At 36.2% G+C, this 27814-nt stretch overlaps 2 protein-coding genes across 3 annotated transcripts in view; one reads left to right on the top strand and one right to left on the bottom strand.

Moving 5' to 3' along the window:
• The first annotated feature begins 72 nt into the window (after nucleotides 1–72).
• Nucleotides 73–22573, top strand: LOC131443229 (probable ribonuclease ZC3H12D). The gene is made up of 6 exons (XM_058612657.1): nucleotides 73–235; nucleotides 1008–1485; nucleotides 16691–16830; nucleotides 19251–19485; nucleotides 19583–19689; nucleotides 21340–22573. Exons 2-6 carry the CDS (start codon nucleotides 1082–1084, stop codon nucleotides 22212–22214), a joined length of 1761 nt encoding a protein of 586 aa, XP_058468640.1. The 5' UTR covers nucleotides 73–235; nucleotides 1008–1081; the 3' UTR covers nucleotides 22215–22573.
• A 189-nt stretch (nucleotides 22574–22762) lies between these two features.
• Nucleotides 22763–27814, bottom strand: part of tab2 (TGF-beta activated kinase 1 (MAP3K7) binding protein 2) — a 45333-nt gene continuing 40281 nt past the window's right edge. The window contains exons 5-7 of one of the 2 annotated variants that reach the window (XM_058613879.1): nucleotides 27528–27621; nucleotides 25480–25560; nucleotides 22763–24595 (exon numbers count right to left, since the gene is read on the bottom strand). In XM_058613879.1, coding sequence (XP_058469862.1) covers nucleotides 24456–24595; nucleotides 25480–25560; nucleotides 27528–27621 — 315 coding nt within the window. In that variant the 3' untranslated portion in view covers nucleotides 22763–24455. Of the gene's footprint in view, nucleotides 24596–25464; nucleotides 25561–27527; nucleotides 27622–27814 lie in introns of both variants that reach the window. The other variant, XM_058613878.1, reaches the window with a different exon arrangement.

The following is a 27814-nucleotide window of genomic DNA, read 5'->3' as shown; positions in this document are numbered from 1 at the left end:
TGGGTTCTCTTGCTTGCTTTTGTTTTCTCAGCAGTGAGTGCTCACTTCCTCCTCTGAGTCTGAGAAATAAGAGCGTATTCACACACACACACACACACACACACACCAGTCTGTCTGTCACAGCAGCTGAATGACAGACCCACTGAAACTGACACACACACACACACACACACAGACAGAGAGAGAGAGAGACTGCAGGAGGGACTCTGGCTCTGATCCACAGCTGACTAAGTGTGTAAGTAAATAAAAGACTGTTTCAGTACAATAAATGTAGATCTGCTGTGTGTGTGTGTGTGTGTGTGTGTGTGTGTCAGTCAGAAACTGTCAAAGTGTTCATATTTGACTTTGTCAGGTGAAGTGAATGTAAAGTGAGCAGCAGAGGATGTGGTTTGTTGCAGGTTGAAGCAGTGACTCTAAACACAGATCTGCTTCTCCTCCTTTTATTCCTCATTCTTCAAAGATCAGGTTGACACATCAAAAGCAGTCACAGGGAAATAATCCAGTTTGCATGACAAGGATCAAAGAGCGACAGGTGGCTTGTGTGCGGAATGTTGACTGTTGTTATTTGTGTTTTTTAGAGTTTCAGACGTTTCAGACGTGACAGGATTAGATCAAGTTTCTGCTCTCAGATGAACTCGTGGAAGCCAGAGTGAAAGCAGTGGGTTGAGACAGTTTTCACCTTCAGATCACGGGGGTTTCCACTGAAGAGCAATAAAACATGTTTGCTGCTGAGCCACTCTCTCATTCACGAGTGTTTGCTTTGGTAACAATGGTGGTAAAACAAGAGCACAGCTCAGTGTGGACCCTCAGCTTCCTCCTGTCTGTGTGTGTGTGTGTGAGAGACAGGGACTTTTTCTAACCAGCGTGACGTCAGCCAGCGTTTGCGCTTGCGTTAACAGTCGTGTGTTTGTGGTGAGCAGAGCAGATTCTGTCAGGGAGAGTCTGATCTCAGTTGATTTGTCTTGAAACCCCCTGTGAGACCGCAGCTTTGTTTCCTGTTTTCACAGTGACAGAGGTCCACGTCTCGTTCTGACACCTGTCAACTGTTCCAAAACACGGGCCTGTCGCCGTGGAGATACTGATGAGCAGAGATAAGAGGGAGGAGAGGATTCCCCTGTCAGACAGTCCTGATAAGACAGAGCAAAGCAAACACACACGTCCTGACACGGTGTTCACAATGGACCAGCACCAACTGCAGCAGCACGCCAAGGTGGAGCGATTTCTCAAGTTAGGATATTCTCACACTGACATCCTGAGGGTCCTGGAGAGCCTCCACCATGATGCCCAGACCAATGACATTCTGGAGGAGCTGATAAAGACCTGCCAGACTCACTCGTACAACAACGACGACAGCAGTCAACAGAAGAACAACAGTCCCAAACTGGTGCCCAGAGGCTGCAGTCCTGGTCCCAGTCACACCGGGGACAGAGAGCCCGCTGCTGGATTCAGACCAGTGGTTATAGATGGAAGCAACGTGGCCATGAGGTGAGTCCAGTCCTCTCTGCAATCTGTATCTGTCACTCACTCACTCACTCACTCACTCACTCTGCTTGAGATTGTTCAGACTGTGCCACTGAGTCACTGTTTTTAAAATACAGAAGAGTTAGGAGCAAAATGTTCAAGAGTAAAAGCAGTTGTTGAGTAGACTTTCATAATAATAATATATTATAATAACTAGAAAATTCTGCAGCAAAATTTTGAATGTGCCTGCTGTTCTTGCTGCCGATGTCGTCGGGGGCAGGACTTGTGCTGGTGGAATCACCCTTTAAAAAAGACTGACTCAAACTGTGACGATCCAAACTGGGGTGGGTTGTGATCATTTCATCGATTGTCTCCCGTCATTTTTGTGACTTTTTGGATGACATACTAAACTATGACATTTTACTCTAAGACCTGTGTGGCATGGTGGAGTAGTGGTTAGTAGGTCTCAAAAATGATACCTCTGCAAGAATGTGCTGGGTTCAATCCCAGATCTGTGATATTTCTGTGTACGACATACTAAACTATGACATTTTTGTCACATTTTGGACGACATACTAAACTATGACATTTTTGTCACATTTTGGACGACATACTAAACTATGACATTTTTGTCACATTTTGGACGACATACTAAACTATGACATTTTTACTAAACGATGACATTTTTATCACATTTTGGACGACATACTAAACTATGACATTTTTGTCACATTTTGGACGACATACTAAACTATGACATTTTTGTCAAATTTTGGACGACATACTAAACTATGACATTTTTACTAAACTATGACATTTTTGTCACATTTTGGACGACATACTAAACTATGACATTTTTGTCACATTTTGGACGACATACTAAACTATGACATTTTTGTCACATTTTGGACGATATACTAAACTATGACATTTTGGTGACAATTCGGATGACATACTAAACTATGACATTTTTGTCACATTTCGGACGACATACTAAACTATGACATTTTTGTCAAATTTTGACATTTTTGTCACATTTCGGACGACATACTAAACTATGACATTTTTGTCACATTTTGGACGACATACTAAACTATGACATTTTTGTCAACTTTCGTACGACATACTAAACTATGACATTTTTGTCACATTTTGGACGACATACAAAACTATGACATTTTTGTCACATTTTGGACGACTTACTAAACTATGACATTTTTGTCAAATTTTGACATTTTTGTCACATTTCGGACGACATACTAAACTATGACATTTTTGTCAAATTTTGGACGACATACAAAACTATGACATTTTTGTCACATTTTGGACGACATACAAAACTATGACATTTTTGTCAAATTTTGGACGACATACTAAACTATGACATTTTTGTCAAATTTTGGACGACATACTAAACTATGACATTTTTGTCACATTTTGGACGACATACAAAACTATGACATTTTTGTCACATTTTGGACGACATACAAAACTATGACATTTTTGTCACATTTTGGACGACATACTAAACTATGACATTTTTGTCACATTTTGGACGACATACAAAACTATGACATTTTTGTCACATTTTGGACGACATACTAAACTATGACATTTTTGTCAAATTTTGGACGACATACTAAACTATGACATTTTTGTCACATTTTGGACGACATACAAAACTATGACATTTTTGTCACATTTTGGACGACATACAAAACTATGACATTTTTGTCACATTTTGGACGACATACAAAACTATGACATTTTTGTCACATTTTGGACGACTTACTAAACTATGACATTTTTGTCAAATTTTGACATTTTTGTCACATTTCGGACGACATACTAAACTATGACATTTTTGTCAAATTTTGGACGACATACAAAACTATGACATTTTTGTCACATTTTGGAAGACATACTAAACTATGACATTTTTGTCAAATTTTGGACGACATACTAAACTATGACATTTTTGTCACATTTCGGACGACATACTAAACTATGACATTTTTACTAAACTATGACATTTTTGTCACATTTTGGACGACATACTAAACTATGACATTTTTACTAAACTATGACATTTTTATCACATTTTGGACGACATACTAAACTATGACATTTTTGTCACATTTTGGACGACATACTAAACTATGACATTTTTGTCAAATTTTGGACGACATACTAAACTATGACATTTTTACTAAACTATGACATTTTTGTCACATTTTGGACGACATACTAAACTATGACATTTTTGTCACATTTTGGACGACATACTAAACTATGACATTTTTGTCACATTTTGGACGATATACTAAACTATGACATTTTGGTGACAATTCGGATGACATACTAAACTATGACATTTTTGTCACATTTCGGACGACATACTAAACTATGACATTTTTGTCAAATTTTGACATTTTTGTCACATTTCGGACGACATACTAAACTATGACATTTTTGTCACATTTTGGACGACATACTAAACTATGACATTTTTGTCAACTTTCGTACGACATACTAAACTATGACATTTTTGTCAAATTTTGACATTTTTGTCACATTTCGGACGACATACTAAACTATGACATTTTTGTCAAATTTTGGACGACATACAAAACTATGACATTTTTGTCACATTTTGGACGACATACAAAACTATGACATTTTTGTCAAATTTTGGACGACATACTAAACTATGACATTTTTGTCAAATTTTGGACGACATACTAAACTATGACATTTTTGTCACATTTTGGACGACATACAAAACTATGACATTTTTGTCACATTTTGGACGACATACAAAACTATGACATTTTTGTCACATTTTGGACGACATACTAAACTATGACATTTTTGTCACATTTTGGACGACATACAAAACTATGACATTTTTGTCACATTTTGGACGACATACTAAACTATGACATTTTTGTCAAATTTTGGACGACATACTAAACTATGACATTTTTGTCACATTTTGGACGACATACAAAACTATGACATTTTTGTCACATTTTGGACGACATACAAAACTATGACATTTTTGTCACATTTTGGACGACATACAAAACTATGACATTTTTGTCACATTTTGGACGACTTACTAAACTATGACATTTTTGTCAAATTTTGACATTTTTGTCACATTTCGGACGACATACTAAACTATGACATTTTTGTCAAATTTTGGACGACATACAAAACTATGACATTTTTGTCACATTTTGGAAGACATACTAAACTATGACATTTTTGTCAAATTTTGGACGACATACTAAACTATGACATTTTTGTCACATTTCGGACGACATACTAAACTATGACATTTTTACTAAACTATGACATTTTTGTCACATTTTGAACAACATACTAAACTATGACATTTTTGTCAAATTTTGGATGACATACTAAACTATGACATTTTTGTCAAATTTTGGACGACATACAAAACTATGACATTTTTGTCACATTTTGGACGACATACTAAACTATGACAATTTTGGACAAATGAAAATTTGACAAAAAAGTATTAGTTTAGTATGTCGTCCAAAATTTGACAAAAAAGTCATAGTTTAGTATATCGTCCAAAATTTGACAAAAATGTCATAGTTTATTTTGTCGTCCAAAAAGTAATCAAAATATAATTTTTTAGGATCTCGTCCAAAATCGCAATGAAGTGGCATAGTTTAGTATAAGGCGAGAGTCGAACCCACTACCTTTAAGTTAAAAGACGAGTCACTGAACCACTGAACTACCATTAACGAAGGGAACAAAATGTCATATACGAATATCATAGTATTCATAGTATGTCGTCCAAAGTTTGACAAAAAAGTCATAGTTTAGTAAGTCGTCCAAAACGTCATGGTTTAGTATCAGTCAGTCATCATCTACTGCCAGAGGGTTGCGGGGGGTGCTGTGCCAATCTCAGCTACATCGGGTGATAGGCGGGGTACACCCTGGACAGTTCGCCAGTCCATCGCAGGGCCACACACAGATAGAGACAAACAAGCATTCACTCTCACACTCACTCCTATGGTCAATTTAGAGTGTCCAATTTACCTATCTCCACATTGCATGTTTTTGGACTGTGGGAGGAAGCCGGAGAACCCGTAGAGAACCCACGCACGCATGCACGCAAATTCCATGCAGAAAGGCCCTTGTTCCAACTGGGGCTCGAACCCCGGTCTTCTTCAAGGCGAGAGTGCTAACCACTACACCACCGTGTGGCCCCATAGTTTAGTATGTCGTCCGAAATTGGACAAAAAAGTCTTAGTTTAGTAAGTCGTCCAAAATGTGTTTAGTATGTCGTCCGAAATTGGACAAAAAAGTCTTAGTTTAGTAAGTCGTCCAAAATGTGTTTAGTATGTCGTCCAAAATGTGACAAAAATGTCATAGTTTAGTATGTCGTCCAAAATTTGACAAAAATGTCATAGTTTAGTATGTCGTCCAAAATGTGACAAAAATGTCAGAGTTTAGTATGTGGTCCAGAATTTGACAAAAATGTCATAGTTTAGTATCTCGTCAAAAATATGTCATAGTTAAGTATGTCGTCAAAAAATTGACAAAAATGTCATAGTTTAGTTTGTTGCCCAAAATTTGACAAAAATGTCATAGTTTAGTATGTCGTCCGAAATGTGACAAAAATGTCATAGTTTAGTATGTCATCCGAAATGTCACCAAAATGTCATAGTTTAGTATATCGTCTGAAATGTGCGAAAAAGGTCATAGTTTAGTATGTCGTCCGAAATTTGACAAAAATGTCATAGTTTAGTATGTCGTCCAAATTTGAAAAAAAGTCATAGTTTAGTATGTCGTCCAAAAAGTCACAAAATTTCATAGTTTAGTATGTCATCCAAAAAGTCACCCAAATGTCATAGTTTAGTATGTCGCCCAAAATGTGACAAAAATGTCATAGTTTAGTATGTCATCCAAAAAGTCACCCAAATGTCATAGTTTAGTATGTCGTCCAAATTTGAAAAAAAGTCATAGTTTAGTATGTCGTCCAAAAATTCACCAAAATTTCATAGTTTAGTATGTCGTACGAAATTTTACCAATATGTCATAGTTTAGTATGTTGCCTGAAATCTGACAAAAATGTCATACTTTAGTATGTCGTCCAAAATTTGACAAAAATGTCATAGTTTAGTATGTCTAAAATTTGACAAAAATGTCATAGTTTAGAATGTCGTCCAAATTTGAAAAAAAATCATAGTTTAGTATGTCGTCCAAAAAGTCACCAAAATTTCATAGTTTAGTATGTCGTCCAAATTTGACAAAAATGTCATAGTTTAGTTTGTTGCCCGAAATTTGACAAAAATGTCATAGTTTATTATGTCGCCCAAAATGTGTCAAAAATGTCATAGTTTAGTATGTCGTCCAAAATGTGACAAAAATGTCATAGTTTAGTATGTTTTCAAAAATGTTATAGTTTAGTATGTCATCCAAAAAGTCACCCAAATGTCATAGTTTAGTATGTCGTCTGAAATGTGACAAAAATGTCATAGTTTAGTATGTCGTCCGAAATGTGACAAAAATGTCATAGTTTAGTATGTCGTCCGAAATTTGACAAAAATGTCATAGTTTAGTATGTCGTCCAAAAAGTCACCAAAATTTCATAGTTTAGTATGTCGTCCAAAAAGTCACCAAAATGTCATAGTTTAGTATGTCGTCCAAATTTGAAAAAAGTCATAGTTTAGTATGTCATCCAAAATTTGACAAAAATGTCATAGTTTAGTATGTCATCCAAAATTTGACAAAAATGTCATAGTTTAGTATGTCGTCCAAAAAGTCACCAAAATGTCATAGTTTAGTATGTCGTCCAAATTTGAAAAAAGTCATAGTTTAGTATGTCATCCAAAATTTGACAAAAATGTCATAGTTTAGTATGTTGCCTGAAATCTAACAAAAATGTCATAGTTTAGTATGTCGTCCAAAATTTGACGAAAATGTCATAGTTTAGTATGTCCTCTAAAATTTGACAAAAATGTCATAGTTTAGTATGTCGTCCAAATTTGAAAAAAAGTCATAGTTTAGTATGTCGTCCAAAAAGTCACCAAAATGTCATAGTTTGGTATGTTTTCCAAAATGTGACAAAAATGTCATAGTTTAGTATGTTGTCCAAATTTGAAAAAAGTCATAGTTTAGTATGTCATCCAAAATTTGTCAAAAATGTCATAGTTTAGTATGTCGTCCAAAATTTGACAAAAATGTCATAGTTTAGTATGTTTTCCAAAATGTGACAAAAATGTCATTGTTTAGTATGTCGTACGAAATTTTACAAAAATGTCATAGTTTAGTATGTCATCCGAAATTTCACCAAAATGTCATAGTTTAGTATGTCGTCTGAAATGTGACAAAAATGTCAGTTTAGTATGTCGTCCAAAAAGTCACCAAAATGTCATAGTTTAGTATGTCGTCCAAATTTGAAAAAAGTCATAGTTTAGTATGTCATCCAAAATTTGACAAAAATGTCATAGTTTAGTATGTCGTACGAAATTTTACCAATATGTCATAGTTTAGTATGTTGCCTGAAATCTGACAAAAATGTCATCCAAAATTTGACGAAAATGTCATAGTTTAGTATGTCATCCGAAATGTCCCCAAAATGTCATAGTTTAATATGTCGTCTGAAATGTGACAAAAATGTCATAGTTTAGTATGTCGTCCAAATTTGAAAAAAGTCATAGTTTAGTATGTCATCCAAAATTTGACAAAAATGTCATAGTTTAGTATGTTGCCTGAAATCTGACAAAAATGTCATACTTTAGTATGTCGTCCAAAATTTGGCCAAAATGTCATAGTTTAGTATGTCCTCTAAAATTTGACCAAAATGTCATAGTTTAGTATGTCGTCCAAAATCTGACAAAAATGTCATAGTTTAGTTTGTTGTCCGAAATTTGACAAAAATGTCATAGTCTAGTATGTCCTCCAAAATGTGACAAAAATTTCATAGTTTAGTATGTCCTCTAAAATTTGACCAAAATGTCATAGTTTAGTATGTCCTCTAAAATTTGACCAAAATGTCATAGTTTAGTATGTCGTCCAAAATCTGACAAAAATGTCATAGTTTAGTTTGTTGTCCGAAATTTGACAAAAATGTCATAGTCTAGTATGTCCTCCAAAATGTGACAAAAATTTCATAGTTTAGTATGTTTTCCAAAATGTGACAAAAAGTCATACTTTAGTATGTCCTCCAAAATTTGACGAAAATGTCATAGTTTAGTATGTCCTCTAAAATTTGACAAAAATGTCATAGTTTAGTATGTCGTCCGAAATGTGACAAAAATGTCATAGTTTAGTATGTCATCCGAATTGTCACCAAAATGTCATAGTTTAGTATATCGTCCAAAATGTGACAAAAATGTCATAGTTTAGTATGTCGTCCGAAATTTGACAAAAATGTCATAGTTTAGTATGTCATCCAAAAAGTCACCCAAATGTCATAGTTTAGTATGTCGTCCAAATTTGAAAAAAAGTCATAGTTTAGTATGTCGTCCAAAAAGTCACCAAAATTTCATAGTTTAGTATCTTGTCCAAATTTGAAAAAAATGTCATAGTTTAGTATGTCGTACGAAATTTGACAAAAATGTCATAGTTTAGTATGTCGTACGAAATCTGACAAAAATGTCATAGTTTAGTATGTCATCTGAAATGTGACAAAAATGTCATAGTTTAGTATGTCGTCTGAAATGTGACAAAAATGTCATAGTTTAGTATGTCGTCCGAAATTTGACAAAAATGTCATAGTTTAGTATGTCGTCCGAAATTTGACAAAAATGTCATAGTTTAGTATGTCATCCCAAATTTGAAAAAAGTCATACTTTAGTATGTCGTCCAAAATTTGACGAAAATGTCATAGTTTAGTATGTCCTCTAAAATTTGACAAAAATGTCATAGTTTAGTATGTCGTCCGAAATGTGACAAAAATGTCATAGTTTAGTATGTCATCCGAATTGTCACCAAAATGTCATAGTTTAGTATATCATCCAAAATGTGACAAAAATGTCATAGTTTAGTATGTCGTCCGAAATTTGACAAAAATGTCATAGTTTAGTATGTCATCCAAAAAGTCACCCAAATGTCATAGTTTAGTATGTCGTCCAAATTTGAAAAAAAGTCATAGTTTAGTATGTCGTCCAAAAAGTCACCAAAATTTCATAGTTTAGTATCTCGTCCAAATTTGAAAAAAATGTCATAGTTTAGTATGTCGTACGAAATTTGACAAAAATGTCATAGTTTAGTATGTCGTACGAAATCTGACAAAAATGTCATAGTTTAGTATGTCATCCGAAATGTCCCCAAAATGTCATAGTTTAATATGTCGTCTGAAATGTGACAAAAATGTCATAGTTTAGTATGTCGTCCAAATTTGAAAAAAGTCATAGTTTAGTATGTCATCCAAAATTTGACAAAAATGTCATAGTTTAGTATGTTGCCTGAAATCTGACAAAAATGTCATACTTTAGTATGTCGTCCAAAATTTGGCCAAAATGTCATAGTTTAGTATGTCCTCTAAAATTTGACCAAAATGTCATAGTTTAGTATGTCGTCTGAAATGTGACAAAAATGTCATAGTTTAGTATGTCGTCCGAAATTTGACAAAAATGTCATAGTTTAGTATGTCGTCCGAAATTTGACAAAAATGTCATAGTTTAGTATGTCATCCCAAATTTGAAAAAAGTCATACTTTAGTATGTCGTCTAAAATTTGACGAAAATGTCATAGTTTAGTATGTCCTCTAAAATTTGACAAAAATGTCATAGTTTAGTATGTCGTCCGAAATGTGACAAAAATGTCATAGTTTAGTATGTCATCCGAATTGTCACCAAAATGTCATAGTTTAGTATGTCATCCAAAAAGTCACCCAAATGTCATAGTTTAGTATGTCGTCCAAATTTGAAAAAAAGTCATAGTTTAGTATGTCGTCCAAAAAGTCACCAAAATTTCATAGTTTAGTATCTCGTCCAAATTTGAAAAAAATGTCATAGTTTAGTATGTCGTACGAAATTTGACAAAAATGTCATAGTTTAGTATGTCGTACGAAATCTGACAAAAATGTCATAGTTTAGTATGTCATCTGAAATGTGACAAAAATGTCATAGTTTAGTATGTCGTCTGAAATGTGACAAAAATGTCATAGTTTAGTATGTCGTCCGAAATTTGACAAAAATGTCATAGTTTAGTATGTCGTCCGAAATTTGACAAAAATGTCATAGTTTAGTATGTCGTCCGAAATTTGACAAAAATGTCATAGTTTAGTATGTCATCCCAAATTTGAAAAAAGTCATACTTTAGTATGTCGTCTAAAATTTGACGAAAATGTCATAGTTTAGTATGTCCTCTAAAATTTGACAAAAATGTCATAGTTTAGTATGTCGTCCGAAATGTGACAAAAATGTCATAGTTTAGTATGTCATCCGAATTGTCACCAAAATGTCATAGTTTAGTATATCGTCCAAAATGTGACAAAAATGTCATAGTTTAGTATGTCGTCCGAAATTTGACAAAAATGTCATAGTTTAGTATGTCATCCAAAAAGTCACCCAAATGTCATAGTTTAGTATGTCGTCCAAATTTGAAAAAAAGTCATAGTTTAGTATGTCGTCCAAAAAGTCACCAAAATTTCATAGTTTAGTATCTCGTCCAAATTTGAAAAAAATGTCATAGTTTAGTATGTCGTCTGAAATGTGACAAAAATGTCATAGTTTAGTATGTCGTCCGAAATTTGACAAAAATGTCATAGTTTAGTATGTCGTCCGAAATATGACAAAAATGTCATAGTTTAGTATGTCATCCCAAATTTGAAAAAAGTCATACTTTAGTATGTCGTCCAAAATTTGACGAAAATGTCATAGTTTAGTATGTCCTCTAAAATTTGACAAAAATGTCATAGTTTAGTATGTCGTCCGAAATGTGACAAAAATGTCATAGTTTAGTATGTCATCCGAATTGTCACCAAAATGTCATAGTTTAGTATATCGTCCAAAATGTGACAAAAATGTCATAGTTTAGTATGTCGTCCGAAATTTGACAAAAATGTCATAGTTTAGTATGTCATCCAAAAAGTCACCCAAATGTCATAGTTTAGTATGTCGTCCAAATTTGAAAAAAAGTCATGGTTTAGTATGTCGTCCAAAAAGTCACCAAAATTTCATAGTTTAGTATGTCGTCCAAATTTGAAAAAAGTCATAGTTTAGTATGTTTTCCAAAATGTGACAAAAATGTCATAGTTTAGTATGTTTTCCAAAATGTGACAAAAATGTCATAGTTTAGTATGTCATCCAAAAAGTCACCCAAATGTCATAGTTTAGTATGTCGTCCAAATTTGAAAAAAAGTGATAGTTTAGTATGTCATCCAAAAAGTCACCAAAATTTCATAGTTTAGTATGTCGTCCAAATTTGAAAAGTCATAGTTTAGTATGTCATCCAAAATTTGACCAAAATGTCATAGTTTAGTATGTCGTCTGAAATTTGACAAAAATGTCATAGTTTAGTATGTCGTCCAAATTTGAAAAAAAGTCATAGTTTAGTATGTCGTCCAAAATTGGACAAAAATGTCCTACTTTAGTATGTCGTCCAAAATTTTACAAAAATGTCATAGTTTAGTATGTCGTCCGAAATGTGACAAAAATGTCATAGTTTAGTATGTCATCCGAATTGTCACCAAAATGTCATAGTTTAGTATATCGTCCAAAATGTGACAAAAATGTCATAGTTTAGTATGTCGTCCGAAATTTGACAAAAATGTCATAGTTTAGTATGTCATCCAAAAAGTCACCCAAATGTCATAGTTTAGTATGTCGTCCAAATTTGACGAAAATGTCATAGTTTAGTATGTCCTCTAAAATTTGACAAAAATGTCATAGTTTAGTATGTCGTCCGAAATGTGACAAAAATGTCATAGTTTAGTATGTTGTCCAAAATGTGACAAAAATTTCATAGTTTAGTATGTCGTACGCAATTTGACCAATATGCGTCAGGAGTTTCAGCAGCTCCCACATTTAAATTTGTGAGAAATAGGTGTGAATTGATAGAGAAATTTACAGGTTTAAAATCACCTTCGTCTTGATATTTCCAAAACTCCAACGCAGACTTTTAACATGGGAGGGAATGAGAGCTTTGACCAGTACTCTCTGCGCTTTTAGGTGATTTTAATGTAATATATATATATATATATATATATATATACACATATACACTATACAGTCACATTTACTCGATACAGTCACATATAAATGATACAGTCACATATACACTATACAGTCACATTTACTCGATACAGTCACATATAAATGATACAGTCACATATACACTATACAGTCACATTTACTCGATACAGTCACATATAAATGATACAGTCACATATACACTATACAGTCACATTTACACGATACAGTCACATTTACACGATACAGTCACATATACAGGATACAGTCACATATACACGATACAGTCACATATACAGGATACAGTCACATATACACTTTACAGTCACATATACACTATACAGTCACATATACAGGATACAGTCACATATTCACGATACAGTCACATATACACTATACAGTCACATATACACTATACAGTCACATATTCACGATACAGTCACATATACACTATACAGTCACATATATACGATACAGTCACATATAAATGATACAGTCACATATACACTATACAGTAACATATACACTATACAGTCACATATACACAATACAGTCACATATAAATGATACAGTCACATATACTTGATACAGTCACATATACACGATACAGTCACATATACAGGATACAGTCACATATACACTATACAGTCACATATACACGATACAGTCACATATACTTGATACAGTCACATATACATGATACAGTCACATATACAGGATACAGTCACATATACACTATACAGTCACATATACAGGATACAGTCACATATACTCGATACAGTCACATATACTTGATACAGTCACATGTACAGGATACAGTCACATATACACGATACAGTCACATATACACGATACAGTCACATATACACGATACAGTCACATATACAGGATACAGTCACATATACTTGATACAGTCACATGTACAGGATACAGTCACATATACAGGATACAGTCACATATACACGATACAGTCACATATACACTATACAGTCACATATACTCGATACAGTCACATATACTTGATACAGTCACATATACACGATACAGTCACATATACACGATACAGTCACATATACACGATACAGTCACATATACAGGATACAGTCACATATACTTGATACAGTCACATATACACTATACAGTCACATATACAGGATACAGTCACATATACTTGATACAGTCACATATATACGATACAGTCACATATACTTGATACAGTCACATATACACGATACAGTCACATATACAGGATACAGTCACATATACACGATACAGTCACATATACTTGATACAGTCACATATACATGATACAGTCACATATACAGGATACAGTCACATATACACGATACAGTCACATATACACTATACAGTCACATATACAGGATACAGTCACATATACACTTTACAGTCACATATACAGGATACAGTCACATATACACTATACAGTCACATATACACTATACAGTCACATATACACGATACAGTCACATATACTTGATACAATCACATATACACGATACAGTCACATATACAGGATACAGTCACATATACACGATACAGTCACATATACAGGATACAGTCACATATACACGATACAGTCACATATACAGGATACAGTCACATATACACTATACAGTCACATATACAGGATACAGTCACATATACACGATACAGTCACATATACTTGATACAGTCACATATACAGGATACAGTCACATATACACTATACAGTCACATATACACTATACAGTCACATATACACGATACAGTCACATATACTTGATACAGTCACATATACTTGATACAGTCACATATACTTGATACAGTCACATATACAGGATACAGTCACATATACACTATACAGTCACATATACACGATACAGTCACATATACTTGATACAGTCACATATACTTGATACAGTCACATATACACGATACAGTCACATATACACTATACAGTCACATATACTTGATACAGTCACATATACACGATACAGTCACATATACTTGATACAGTCACATATACACGATACAGTCACATATACTTGATACAGTCACATATACAGGATACAGTCACATATACTTGATACAGTCACATATACTTGATACAGTCATCTCAGTCATATTGTGTCTCTGTTCAACTAGTTTCCTTTTGCAGATCAACACAAAAACAATGTAACGCATTAGAATCATTTCCAAGAAACTGTGAAAGTGACTTCCTGGAAAATGAGTGGGTTTAATATGAGCAGAGCTGATGTGTTTATGAGTGTTTTACAGGAGAATAAATGAAGGTAAAACACACACAGAGAAAATGACGGCCATGTTATAAAAGTGTTTCTCCATTAGTGTCAGATCTGGATGTGATCGCTTCCTCTTTACAAATGAGGGAAGTGAAAACACAGTGTGCAGCTGCATTCTTCTTTTTTCCACTCTGTTTAAGTGTTCCCCAGAGAACAGAGTGACCTCTTCATCAGATTTCCTTCACCGTATGATCTCATACAGTCACCTGACTTTTACCAGGTGACAAGGAAGTTCTGATTCTAAATTTACTCCAGCAAATCGCTTAGGGTGTGATATTAGTTCACCCAGGGGAACAAAAGAGCGGTTTCTCACACCACACCTTCCTGTAAGGACATTGTTTACTCAGAAGAGGAGCAGTATTAACACGCTGATCACTGATCAGCTGCAGCTCAACCTGAGCATTAACTCTGACTAACCTTAGTCACTGCCATCAATTCAAGCCGAGTCATGTCAATTTTATTTATAGCTCAACATCACAACACAAGTGTGTAAAGAAAGTGATGCAGGACAGACAGACGTGCAATAGGTTTGACATGTACACAAACATTAGCTCATGAAAGAAGAAGAACGACATTAGAGAGATCGCTTCAGTCTCTCTTCAACCAATCACATGAAATCGCTGCTGACAATCAGAGTCTGTGTACAACACATACACTTTGCTGAATGTGCAGCTTACACACGCACGCACACACGCACACACACACTCACACACACACACTACCAGGATGTAGTCAAGAAGCAAACTGGATTATTTTGCCTGCAGGAGAAAGCATATGGTGTGTGTGTGTGTGTGAGTGCGTCAGAGTTAATTAGGGACTCAGGTCTCGTCACCTTTGAGACAAGGCGTCCTCATTTGACAGGTTTTCAGTCTTGAAGTGTGTCAGTGTGAGAACATGAAGGTCAGGTCCGTCTTATACACAAACCCAACCTGGGCTTGGTTGGAGCCCAGGTTGGGAACCATAGCTCTAGAAAGACTAGAAAATACCAACCTTTTATTTGTAATAGTTTCATGGACTGGTGAAACAAAGATGAACCTTTATCACAGTGGAGGAAAAGCTCAAGTGTGGAGAAAGAAAGGATGTGATGTGTTCCTGCTCATTGATCTTCATGGATGATGTAACACATCATGAGAAGAAAGATAGATGCTACCAAACTGATCACCACATCAAGTTCTGAGGAGTTCATCAGAGGAAGGAAGTGTAAGGTTTTAGACTGTAGACTTAAACTCTGCTGAGCTGCATGTTCCTGCTAAAGAGGAGACTGAAGGGAGAAAAGCCTGGAAAAGGGCCTGGAAAAGGGCCTGGAAAAGCATTCCAAAAGAAAGATACTAAGGTTTGATGGTGTCAGTGGGTCAGAGGTTTGATTCTGCTGCATGCAACTAAATGTTCATTTGTAATGTAATTCAAGTCTGTCAAATACTTTTGCTCCATTATAAACAAGATTATCATCTAAGTTGTTTAAAATAAGCTGAAATACTGATCTCTTGTCTTTTATTCATCATTCATGTCTTCTTTTGGTCGAACTCAAACTGAGACAATAAAAAATCTAAACCTGAAAAATAAAACAAAATGACATGACTTTGACTTGAAAGAACATGAAGAAGCTCAGCTCCGACAGAAATTGGAGCACAAGCCTTGTGTCACTTCTACTTCCTCAGAAACAGAGAACTGTGGCTGACAAAAGAAGAAGTACTTAAAAAAACAGCCAAAAACTAAACAACAACTCTGCTTTATGTGTCTTTGTAGCCATGGCGACAAGAAGGTGTTTTCGTGCCAGGGTCTCCAGCTCGCAGTGAACTGGTTCTGGGACAAAGGGCTGCGGGACATCACCGTGTTCGTTCCTCTGTGGAGGAAGGAACAGTCACGACCAGACGCACCCATCACAGGTGAGATCATGTGACTGCGATGACTCACACTGACAATCTCCTGCCAGTTCTCTGGGGAAGGTATTTGTGATGTTCTTTCCTTGACGGTTTGATGTCACAGAGTATAAAACCATGGCTGCAGGTGCCTCAGTCAGGACGTCCTCTTCCTGCTCACACACTGTTTGTTTTCACCTGATCATGAACTGTGATGTGAAGGGAAAAGACAACAAGTTTGAGCTACAGAAACATGTCCTGCACATAGAGGCGCTGTATGAAAGTCCGAGTGTAAAACTGTAGTGTTAAGCAGCTTTGAGTGGTCCAGACTAACAGTGTTATATAAATACAGAGCATTTAACATTTCTGGGCGGATACATTTTCATTTGAAACTCAGCAAAACAGTTATGATTATTATTATTATTGTAATAATAAACAGAAATTGAGTGTGTTTCCTTCAGCGTGCTGCGTCAGGACAGTGGCTACATTTACTGGAAACATCATCAAACTGCCTCCTAAGATTGAGGAAATCAGGCTAAAAAAACACAAACATGTTCATAAGTGTTGTGACATGTTAGCAGCAGCTCATGTAAGCGAGAGCGTGTCGGTAAATCCTCCTCCTCCTCTTATCTTCTTTCTTTTTGGCAGCTCTGCAGACAAGTCAGTTGTTCTGATCTAAATTCTTCATTCAGCGTCACTTACTTGTCTGTTCACAGCTGTCAGCTTGTATTTTGATAAGATAAGACAACATTTAATCTCATAGCACACACACACACACACACACACACACACACAGGGGAGGAGCTGCTTCTCAGAGTAGTGCAATCTGATGCTAGTCTGACTTTTACATAACGCCCATGATCTTTAGAACCCTCTGCACACTCAGGTGTCCTCCTGATGAGGAGGACGGGTGAATGATGAGGAGGACGGGTGAATGATGAGGAGGACGGGTGAATGATGAGGAGGACAGGTGAATGATGATGAGGAGGACAGGTGAATGATGATGAGGAGGACAGGTGAATGATGATGAGGACAGGTGAATGATGATGAGGACAGGTGAATGATGAGGAGGACGGATGAATGATGAGGAGGACGGGTGAATGATGAGGAGGACGGGTGAATGATGAGGAGGACGGGTGAATGATGAGGAGGACAGGTGAATGATGAGGAGGACGGATGAATGATGAGGAGGACGGGTGAATGATGAGGAGGACGGGTGAATGATGAGGAAGACGGGTGAATGATGAGGAGGACAGGTGAATGATAATGAGGAGGACGGGTGAATGATGAGGAGGACAGGTGAATGATGAGGAGGACGGATGAATGATGAGGAGGACGGGTGAATGATGAGGAGGACAGGTGAATCGGTGCTAATTGAATTGGCATTTGTGGCCTTTGACCCATTTTGACTAATACATTATGACATTATTATGTTTACATATTTTGTTTTGTCAGCAACCTTGTTAAAAAGTAACCAAGTAACTTTGACAACAAGGTACTTTTTTTTTTTTTTTACTTTAAGTGGAGTACATTTTAGACCAGGACCAGATTAAAATAACTAACCTCTGGTTAGTTGGCACAGACATCTTGTAGTGGGTGAGGTAACGGACTTGACACGCTTGCAACCCATTTATATGACAAGCTTTACAATATTATAGAGAGAAGAGAAACACAGCAGTTCACATCATCAACAAACACGACGTGTCAGTGGAGAGAAACTAACTTTTAACAGCAAGAAATCTCTGACAAAACCAGACCTGCCTCAAACTGTTGGGGGGGAAGGAAAAATAGGGGACAGAGGAGAGGTGAGGGACAGAGGAGAGGTGAGGGACAGAGGAGAGGTGAGGGACAGAGAGGTGAGGGACAGAGGAGAGGTAAGCGACAGAGGAGAGGTGAGGGACAGAGGAGAGGTGAGGGACAGAGGAGAGGTGAGGGACAGAGGAGAGGTGATGGACAGAGAGGTGATGGACAGAGAGGTGAGGGACAGAGGAGAGGTGAGGGACAGAGGAGAGGTGAGGGACAGAGGAGGGTGAGGGACAGAGGAGAGGTGAGGACATAATGAATAGTGTTAAAAATGATACTTGTATACATTTTTAACAATAATATAACAACAATAATAAAAGCCTCACAACTGGATCTGGATCCCTCAGCTCAGGAGTCACAGGTGCCTGCAGAGGCAGCACAGACAGGTTATTAATCATAATCATCATCATAATAATAACAATAAGCTCATCCTCACATTCTCCTCTTATTGACAGTCAGACGGTCAGACAGTCTGTCTGTGTCTCAGCAGTGGTGGACACAGCTGAGACACAGACAGGTTATTAATGTCTGACCACACTGTAAATACAGTTTCATTGCATCATCACAGCGACATGTCAGTGATTTGCTGTTTTCTGCACTTTATTTGTCCACAAGAAACAAAGACCGTGTCATGTGTCTCACAGATCAGCACGTCCTTCATGAGCTGGAGAGAAGGAAGATCCTGGTGTACACACCATCTCGCTGTGTCAACGGTAAGAGGGTGGTCTGCTACGATGACCGCTACATTGTCAAGCTGGCCTTCGACTCGGACGGCATCATCGTGTCCAACGACAACTACCGCGACCTTCAGACGGAGAATCCGCAATGGAAGAAGTTTATAGAGGAGAGACTGCTGATGTACACTTTCGCCAATGACAAGTAAGAGCGCAGCGGTGATCACGATCGCACATGCATGGGATTAATATGACACAACCCTAACTCTTGCTCTGTGTGTGTGTGTGTGTGCGCGCTGCAGGTTCATGCCTCCGTATGACCCTCTGGGCAGAAATGGTCCAACCATTGATGATTTTCTGAGAAAGAAGTTGAGAAGCACCGACAACAAGCTGCAGCACTGTCCATACGGTAAGTGCACACACACACGCACACACACACACACACACACACACACATATGCACACACACACATATGCACACACACACACACATGCACACACACATGCACACGCACACGCACACACACAAAAATCTCTGTGATTACGTTACTGAACTGAAAGTGTTTAACATTTCATCACATGATCTTTCTGAGGTTAGGAAGCAATATCAAAACTTAACATAAACAAAACACTGTACTTGAATAGTAATAATAATAATAATAACAATAATAATAATAATAATGATAATGACAATGGTAATAATAATAATACTAATAAAATAATAATCATAATAATAGCAATAATAATAAAAATTATAATAATAACAATAATAATAATAACAACAATAATAACAATAATAATAATAACAATAATAATAACAGTGATAATACTAATAGCAATAATAATAATGATAATAATAATGATGATGATGATGACGGAGGCCAGAGGTATTTTATGGGCCTTAGTTAGCGCAGGCAGATAGAGGGCGCTACATCAAACTACACCTAAAACACAGAATATTAAACCCAAGGCTCATTGTGACAGTTGCTGACAGCTTCAGCTGTTTGTGATTTAAAAGCTGCACATAAACAGTGAGATTGAATGTGGCAGTGTCACGTGCAGACACCACTGATGGTCACTGCTGGGACTCCTCAGGGAACCTGGATGGCCTCCACATACTGAAGAGGACGTCATTCTTCTTTCATTGGTTCATAAGCATCTGACATGGTGGCAGAGACTTTAGTACATACTGTAGCCTTCATCTATCATAACGCTGCTTTTCCATGGCACACTTCTCTTTCTACTTGGCTCTACTTGGTTTTCGAGGTTTTTCATTGCTATAGCTGATGATACCTCCTCAACGTGGGCGGGGTCGTCATAGCACGGCTGCAGGAAATGGCCCTGACATTGTTTTAGTTGTTTTATATGTAACACAAACAAACAAAAGAGGGAGGAGCAGAGCAGTTAGGTTTTTTTGTCACTGATGTGAAATACGACTGAACGGGTTGTGGATTGACTACAACCCGGCGACATTTTAGACACTTAGACACAAAGGTGGCTCTTCTGATACTAGAGGTGTACGTGCGATCCTGAGGGTGAAAACAGCTGAAAATGAAATATAGTGATGCACCACATTTAATTCATATATAATGAAAGAAAATATCCTTTTTACAAACATTAATGTCTTCTCACCTGTCATTCATTTAAAGAGAGAGATTTATTTAAATGAATAATTGACTTTTACTCAAAGAAATGAACTTGCTTTTGTATTTGTAGATGATAAAAGTTTGTCTTTATTTGGGTGGTGATGGAAGAAGAGAAATGAAAATCTATAATATATCAATATCATCTCCTGACATGTGTTTGAACATGTGTGTGAATGAATGAACGAATGAGGAAGTGAAAGAGTGGAGTGTAAGAAGGAGGAGACAGAGAAACTCAGAGAACTTGCTCCTTTACCAGGTCAGGGTCACCGGTTACCATAGTAACACAGGGTTCTTTCTCCTCTTCCTCACGTTTGATTGACGTAACTTGAGTTAAACGTCACTCTCAGGAGCTGTTTGTCCACATTATCCATGATTCGAGACGAGCTACTGAAATCTTCATTTCTCTCTTCCAGGAAAGAAGTGTACTTACGGAGTGAAGTGCAAGTTCTACCACCCGGAGCGGACCAACCAATCACAGCTCTCTGTGGCCGATGAGCTGAGGGCGCTCAGAGACCGAGCCAAGAACTTCTCACCCAGACCGAGCATGCAGGACACGACCTTCTGCCCTGCCGTGTACCAGCTGGAGCACAGGTACAGCTGCTCCACGCCTCCACCCGTCAGCACGGAGGAGACGCAGTCACACAGAGCTTCACCCAGCGAGCTCTTCATCCATCACAGAGACTCCAGCAGCCCGAGGAGCCTCCACCACTGTCCCAGCACAGACGTCGACGAGGCCTTTGGTTCCATGGAGAGCTCCATGTCCCGGCTTCACATCCGGGACATGTCCTTTAGCACGGAGCTGCACCCTCACAGCTACAGCAGCGGTGTGGGCAGCTGCAGCCTGAGCCACCAGGACTACTCCCTACCAGGCTCGTACGGAGGGAGCATGCAGAGGCCCTGTCTGAGCGCTGGGTACCGCCCTCATCACGACTGCAGCCAGTGCAGCTGTGGTCAGCAGCAGAGCCTCCAGCAGAGCCTCCAGCAGCAGCCTGCCTGGTCCTCCTGCCCGGCTCTGCTTCAACACAAACATGTTTCAGAGACGCAGCACTTCAACAGACACAGCCACGCCCACACTGTGCCCACAGAGCCATGGCTGCAGGGGCTCAACGGTCGGGAGCAGAAGCCCAGCACGTCCTGTGAGCAGAGGAAGGACCTGAGGAGCCAGCTGAGCACCCTGTTCCCTCAGAGCACAGTGGAGCGGGTCATGAACGCTTACCCAGACATTTCAGACATGTCAGCACTGATCCCGCTCATCCAGAGCTACAGGACCAGCCACATCTCCCTCTGACCTTCACGCACACACACACCTACACACACTGAGAATGAGCCCTTGGTGTGTTTTCTCATCCAAACCTGAAAAAGTAACTTTTCTAGCGTTTTTATTTAAAGTGACTGATGAGTGGCATTAATCCAAACTTGCCCTTGATTCTAAGCATTAAGTGCTGAACACGCAGCAGACTGAAAGCCGTTTCTTTATCCCAGTGTCCAAGTGCAATGCACCATCATGTTATTATCATGTTATTATCATGTTATCAAAGCAGCATGTGTTGTTTTCTGTTCCTGCCTCAAAGTGAGGAATCGCTCCCATCTTTACTTTTGTAAAGGTTGCATTTCCTGTGCCTGTCAAAATAAAAACACTCAAGTCACTGGAAACGTGATGATACGTGTATTATTCTTATTATTCTTATTATATGAATGCATGTGTGATGAATATGAACCTAAATCTACGTCACAGGAAGCTAATACTGGAGCTCCACGTTAACTGCCCTTCTTGACTTCTACTGCCATCTAGTGGGGAAAAGATTCCATGTGTAGTAGTATTATTAATAAGACACATTCAGAATAGATTTTTTTTTATTGTTTTTACAAATAACTTATCTGTTACAAAGACAGTTTTCCCAGCTAAAATCAAAATCAAAAAAAAAGAAATAAAACAAAAACTTTAGATATCCAAATTATTATTATTTTTTCCATTGAATAAAACATGAATAAACTGCCTCTTCACACCAAGGTGCAGATCAAGCTGAACCGGTTTCTTTGGGTTGGAAAAAGGAAAAAATAAAAATGTTGTAAGTGCTTAAGAGACAATTCATCTACTTTTAAACGGGTTTACACAAAATCAGAGTTTTGCTTTAAAAAAGGCACTTGTACGTGACAAAAGAGAAGATCAATACAAATTCAATTCTAAAGGCAACATTTCACAATGTGGTAAAAATGTAACTAGTCCACAGTTAAGGTAAGTTAATGACAAAAGTAAACTTTAGAAACACCCCCATCAATACAAGCTTAGGAGGATGAATGGAGCCAAATAACAGGAGAAGAATAAGTGGACAGTCATCTTGTGCTTACACCGAGAAAAACATGAGATTTTTGCTTTTCTTTATCTCGTCTTTTATTTTTTGCCTCATCTGCTTGCAAGATACTGTAACTATGGCAACCTGTTGTACTTGTGTCATTGGAGCATGATAAACAGAAAGACTTTGACCTCAGGACCTCACACACCACCTAAACTCAGCTGTGACATCAATCTGCAGTCACAGCCTGATTGTACTGGAAAATATTATAGTGTCTCTTTGCACTGAGGTGTTTTTGTCCCCAAACATCAAACCTACATTCCAGTTGTCAGATAACATGGCAGTTTGACTCATTCCCTCACCCCGACAGCCCCGAACAGACCAAAGAAAAACAAAAACAAAAAGAAAAATCAAAGTGAAACGATTCCTCCACCTTCCACTCTGCTGCATCTGCACCTCGTACACAGGAAAGTCAGCAAATGACACGAGCGATGAACGGACCCGGCAGACGTAGCTTCATGATGACTGCTCTGTTCCTCTGCTTCTGCAAGGCTTCAACTCTCACAGATCTCAAGTAAAAAGCTTAACGAGGAGCATGACGCTTATTTGTTTGAAAGAGGGAAACGAAACAGGACAAAGAAGTTATTAAAGTCTACAAAGCTATACTTACAAGGAAATACAAGTGATTCAAAGAGCCAGGAAGGAGGCAAACTCTAAAATATGTACAGAAGAAAAGCTCATGGGGACTTTCTGCCTCCGTGTACTGTACACAAAGCATGCAACTTAGTTTCTCTGATTCACTAACTCACGACTGAAGAGACCGAGAACGACAGCGACACTTTGACAATCTCTACAAACGGCAAACGGACGGGAGAATCCACACGGTTTCCCTTCAGAGTCCAGTCCCACAGTCCTGTGTGTCTGTGTGTGTCTGTGTGTGTGTGTCATAATAATACTGTCAGCGGGATCAGTGAGGTAACCTCGGGGCTGCAGACGAGCACAGTGAGTCTCTCAGTGAGGTATCATCTACTTCAACAGCAGCTGTAAACACACTCCAGTCAAACCTTCAGTGAACAGCGTTCTGTAAAAACCTCAGAGAGAAAAGCGGCCGCACCGAGGCGTCACCTGTCCCAGCTTTAATACATGGAGGGGAAATACAGGAGGTCCTTTTCTATTGTAGGTGAGCAGAGGAGGGCAGAGGAGGACAGAGGAGGATGCAGCGTGGCGCGGTCGGCTCAGAAGTGACGCGGGAACTCACACTGTTCACAGCGGTTTAAGGCGGGGTGGTTCAGGAAGGTGCAGGCGGTGCAGCTCCACTGTGTCCCCTCGTCCTCCTCATGCTCTGCAGCGGGCTTCACCGTCTTACTGCCCGAGTCTGCACCAGACACAGAGACAGAAAGACAGAGACAGAAAGACAGAGACAGTCAGTCAGCCAGTCCTCAGTAGAACCAGCAACAGTTAATAAAAAAGAATAAACTATCTCAGACTGATGTTACTTCTGTATAGTGTCACTCTTGGCAGCATGGAGTTCTATATTCCATATTCTATATTATATATTCTATATTCTATATTCCATATGATATATGATATATTCCATATGCTATATTCTATATTCCATATTCTATATTATAAATGATATATTCTATATTCTATATGATATATTCCATATTCTATATGATATATTCCATATTCTATATGATATATTCAATATTCTATATTATATATGATATATTCCATATTCTATATTATATATGATATATTCTATATGATATATTCCATATTCTATATTCTATATTATAGATTCCATATTCTATATTCAATATGATATATTCCATATTCTATATTATATATTCCATATTCTATATTCCATATTCAATATTCTATATTCTATATATATTCTATATGATATATTCAATATTCTATATTCTATATTATAGATTCCATATTCTATATTCCATATTCTATAGTCTATATTCAATATGATATATTCCATATTATATATTCCATATTCTATATTCTATATTCTATATTCTATATTCCATATTCTATATTCCATATTCTATATGATGTATTCTATATGATATATTCCATATTCTATACGATATATGATATATTCTATATTCTATTAAGTTGTTAAAGTGTTTTTTTATGATCGATAGATTGTAAACGTGTCAGTGTGAGTGTGCAGAGATGGTCTCAGGTCGTCTGATGTCAGCTGAGGATCCATAATATGATCACACTTACCAACAGATGAAGTACCTTTAGGTTTGGGTGGGACAGGACCGAGGAATCCAATGTTGTCATAGAAATTATGGATTACACTAGGATTAAAGTGTGGTCCTGTAGAACACAGGAAACACAGATTATTTACAGCTCCACCATAATGTGACTGAATAAATCATCCATGAAGTTACAGTGTTCATCAACTGTCCACTGTTATAGCATGAAGCAATAATAGCACATCATAACAAGTCTCCTCCTCCTCCTCCTCTTCCTCCTCCAGCATCTATGTGCAGCATATCTTCTATCACAGATGTTCATCAGCTCCTGAGCCGCCGCCCACTGCTGTAATCTGTTAAATGTGAGTGGCTCTAAATGTTCTCCTCATATGAGGCTTGAGCTGATATTAGATATTATTCTATATCACAATATTAGAGCTTGGATGTGTATATATTTATATACGCTGATGAACATGTGAAATAGGTTCAGTTGAAGTTATTTATTTATTTATGTATTAATGTTTGAACTGGATATTTGAACCATGTCTTTTGTTTTGAAATATTTTAGTGTGGATTATATAACAGCCACACATTTATGTGTGTGTTTTAATTTTTACATTTTTACTTTGGGGCTCGAACAAAAGATGTTTGACCAAATTATTGATCAAGCTCCAGTAACGGGGCGCGTTGTTGCAGAGACACAGACACACACACTGATTTTATTCATGGCAGGACATTGTTGATTATTATTGTGATGTTTATATAATTATTATTATTTTATTTCTGTTTATATTATTATTATTATTATTATTATTATTTTATTTCTGTTTATATTATTATTATTATTATTATTATTATTTTATTTCTGTTTATATTATTATTTTATTTGTTTATATTATTATTATTTTATTTCTGTTTATATTATTATTATTATTTTATTTCTGTTTATATTATTATTATTTTATTTCTGTTTATATTATTATTGTTATTATTATTATTATTATTATTTCTGTTTATATTATTATTATTTTATTTCTGTTTATATTATTATTTTATTTGTTTATATTATTATTATTATTATTTTATTTCTGTTTATATTATTATTGTTATTATTATTTCTGTTTATATTATTATTATTTTATTTCTGTTTATATTATTATTATTTTATTTCTGTTTATATTATTATTTTATTTGTTTATATTATTATTATTATTATTATTTTATTTCTGTTTATATTATTATTTTATTTCTGTTTATATTATTGTTATTATTATTTTATTTCTGTTTATATTATTATTTTATTCCTGTTTATATTATTATTATTGTATTTCTGTTTATATTATTATTGTTATTATTATTATTTTTTCTGTTTATATTATTATTTTATTTCTGTTTATATTATTATTTTATTTCTGTTTATATTATTATTGTTATTATTATTATTTTTTCTGTTTATATTATTATTTTATTTCTGTTAATATATTATTATTTTATTTCTGTTTATATTATTATTATTTTATTTCTGTTTATATTATTGTTATTTTATTTCTGTTTATATTTTTGTTATTTTATTTCTGTTTATATTATTATTATTTTATTTCTGTTTATATTATTGTTATTATTTTTATTATTTTTCTGTTTATATTATTATTATTTTATTTCTTTTTATATTATTATTGTTATTATTATTATTTTTTCTGTTTATATTATTTTATTTCTGTTTATATTATTGTTATTATTATTATTTTTTCTGTTTATATTATTATTTTATTTCTGTTTATATATTATTATTTTATTTCTGTTTATATTATTTTATTTCTGTTTATATTATTATTGTTATTATTTTTCTGTTTATATTATTATTATTTTTATTATTTTATTTCTGTTTATATTATTGATAACCAGAGGCTCCATCTCTGTCAACAGTGGAGTGTTGAACAGGAAGACACGTGTGTCACAGCTGCAGTCTGCAATCATGTATGACACAGACAGACAGGCAGACAGACACACATATACACAGAGAGACAGACAGGCAGTGAGACAGACAGGCACACAGACAAACAGAAAGACAGAGAGACAGATTCCTACCTCTAGTTTGAAGGAGATCAATTTCTTTGGTGAGACAGTCGATGTCGATTTGCAATGATCTGTTTTTGCATCGTAACTGCTTCATTTCCTCAATCTGACAAAGACAAAAAGCATGAGTGTAAGTGACTGTGACCACGCCCCTTTCCTCAGTGAACGCCACAAACCAAAGAGCTACTGAACTTAGCAACAGCAGCTAATGAACCTGCCACAGCTGTTTCACTCCTCTTCGTCTGTGACTCAAGACAAGAGAAGACAAGAGAAGACAAGAGAACTTCATCTGAACGTTT

Source organism: Solea solea, chromosome 17, assembly GCF_958295425.1.
Source record: "Solea solea chromosome 17, fSolSol10.1, whole genome shotgun sequence".
NCBI lineage: Eukaryota > Metazoa > Chordata > Actinopteri > Pleuronectiformes > Soleidae > Solea > Solea solea.
This window is presented reverse-complemented; position numbering and strand designations above follow the sequence as displayed.

Excerpts from the sequence above, each read along its gene's own strand:
- LOC131443229 (XM_058612657.1), top strand. The coding sequence starts at position 1,082 with ATGAGCAGAGATAAGAGGGAGGAGAGGATTCCCCTGTCAGACAGTCCT. Across the intron at positions 1,486-16,690 it reads GGAAGCAACGTGGCCATGAG|CCATGGCGACAAGAAGGTGT; the intron begins GTGAGTCCAGTC and ends GTGTCTTTGTAG. Across the intron at positions 19,690-21,339 it reads GCTGCAGCACTGTCCATACG|GAAAGAAGTGTACTTACGGA; the intron begins GTAAGTGCACAC and ends TCTCTCTTCCAG.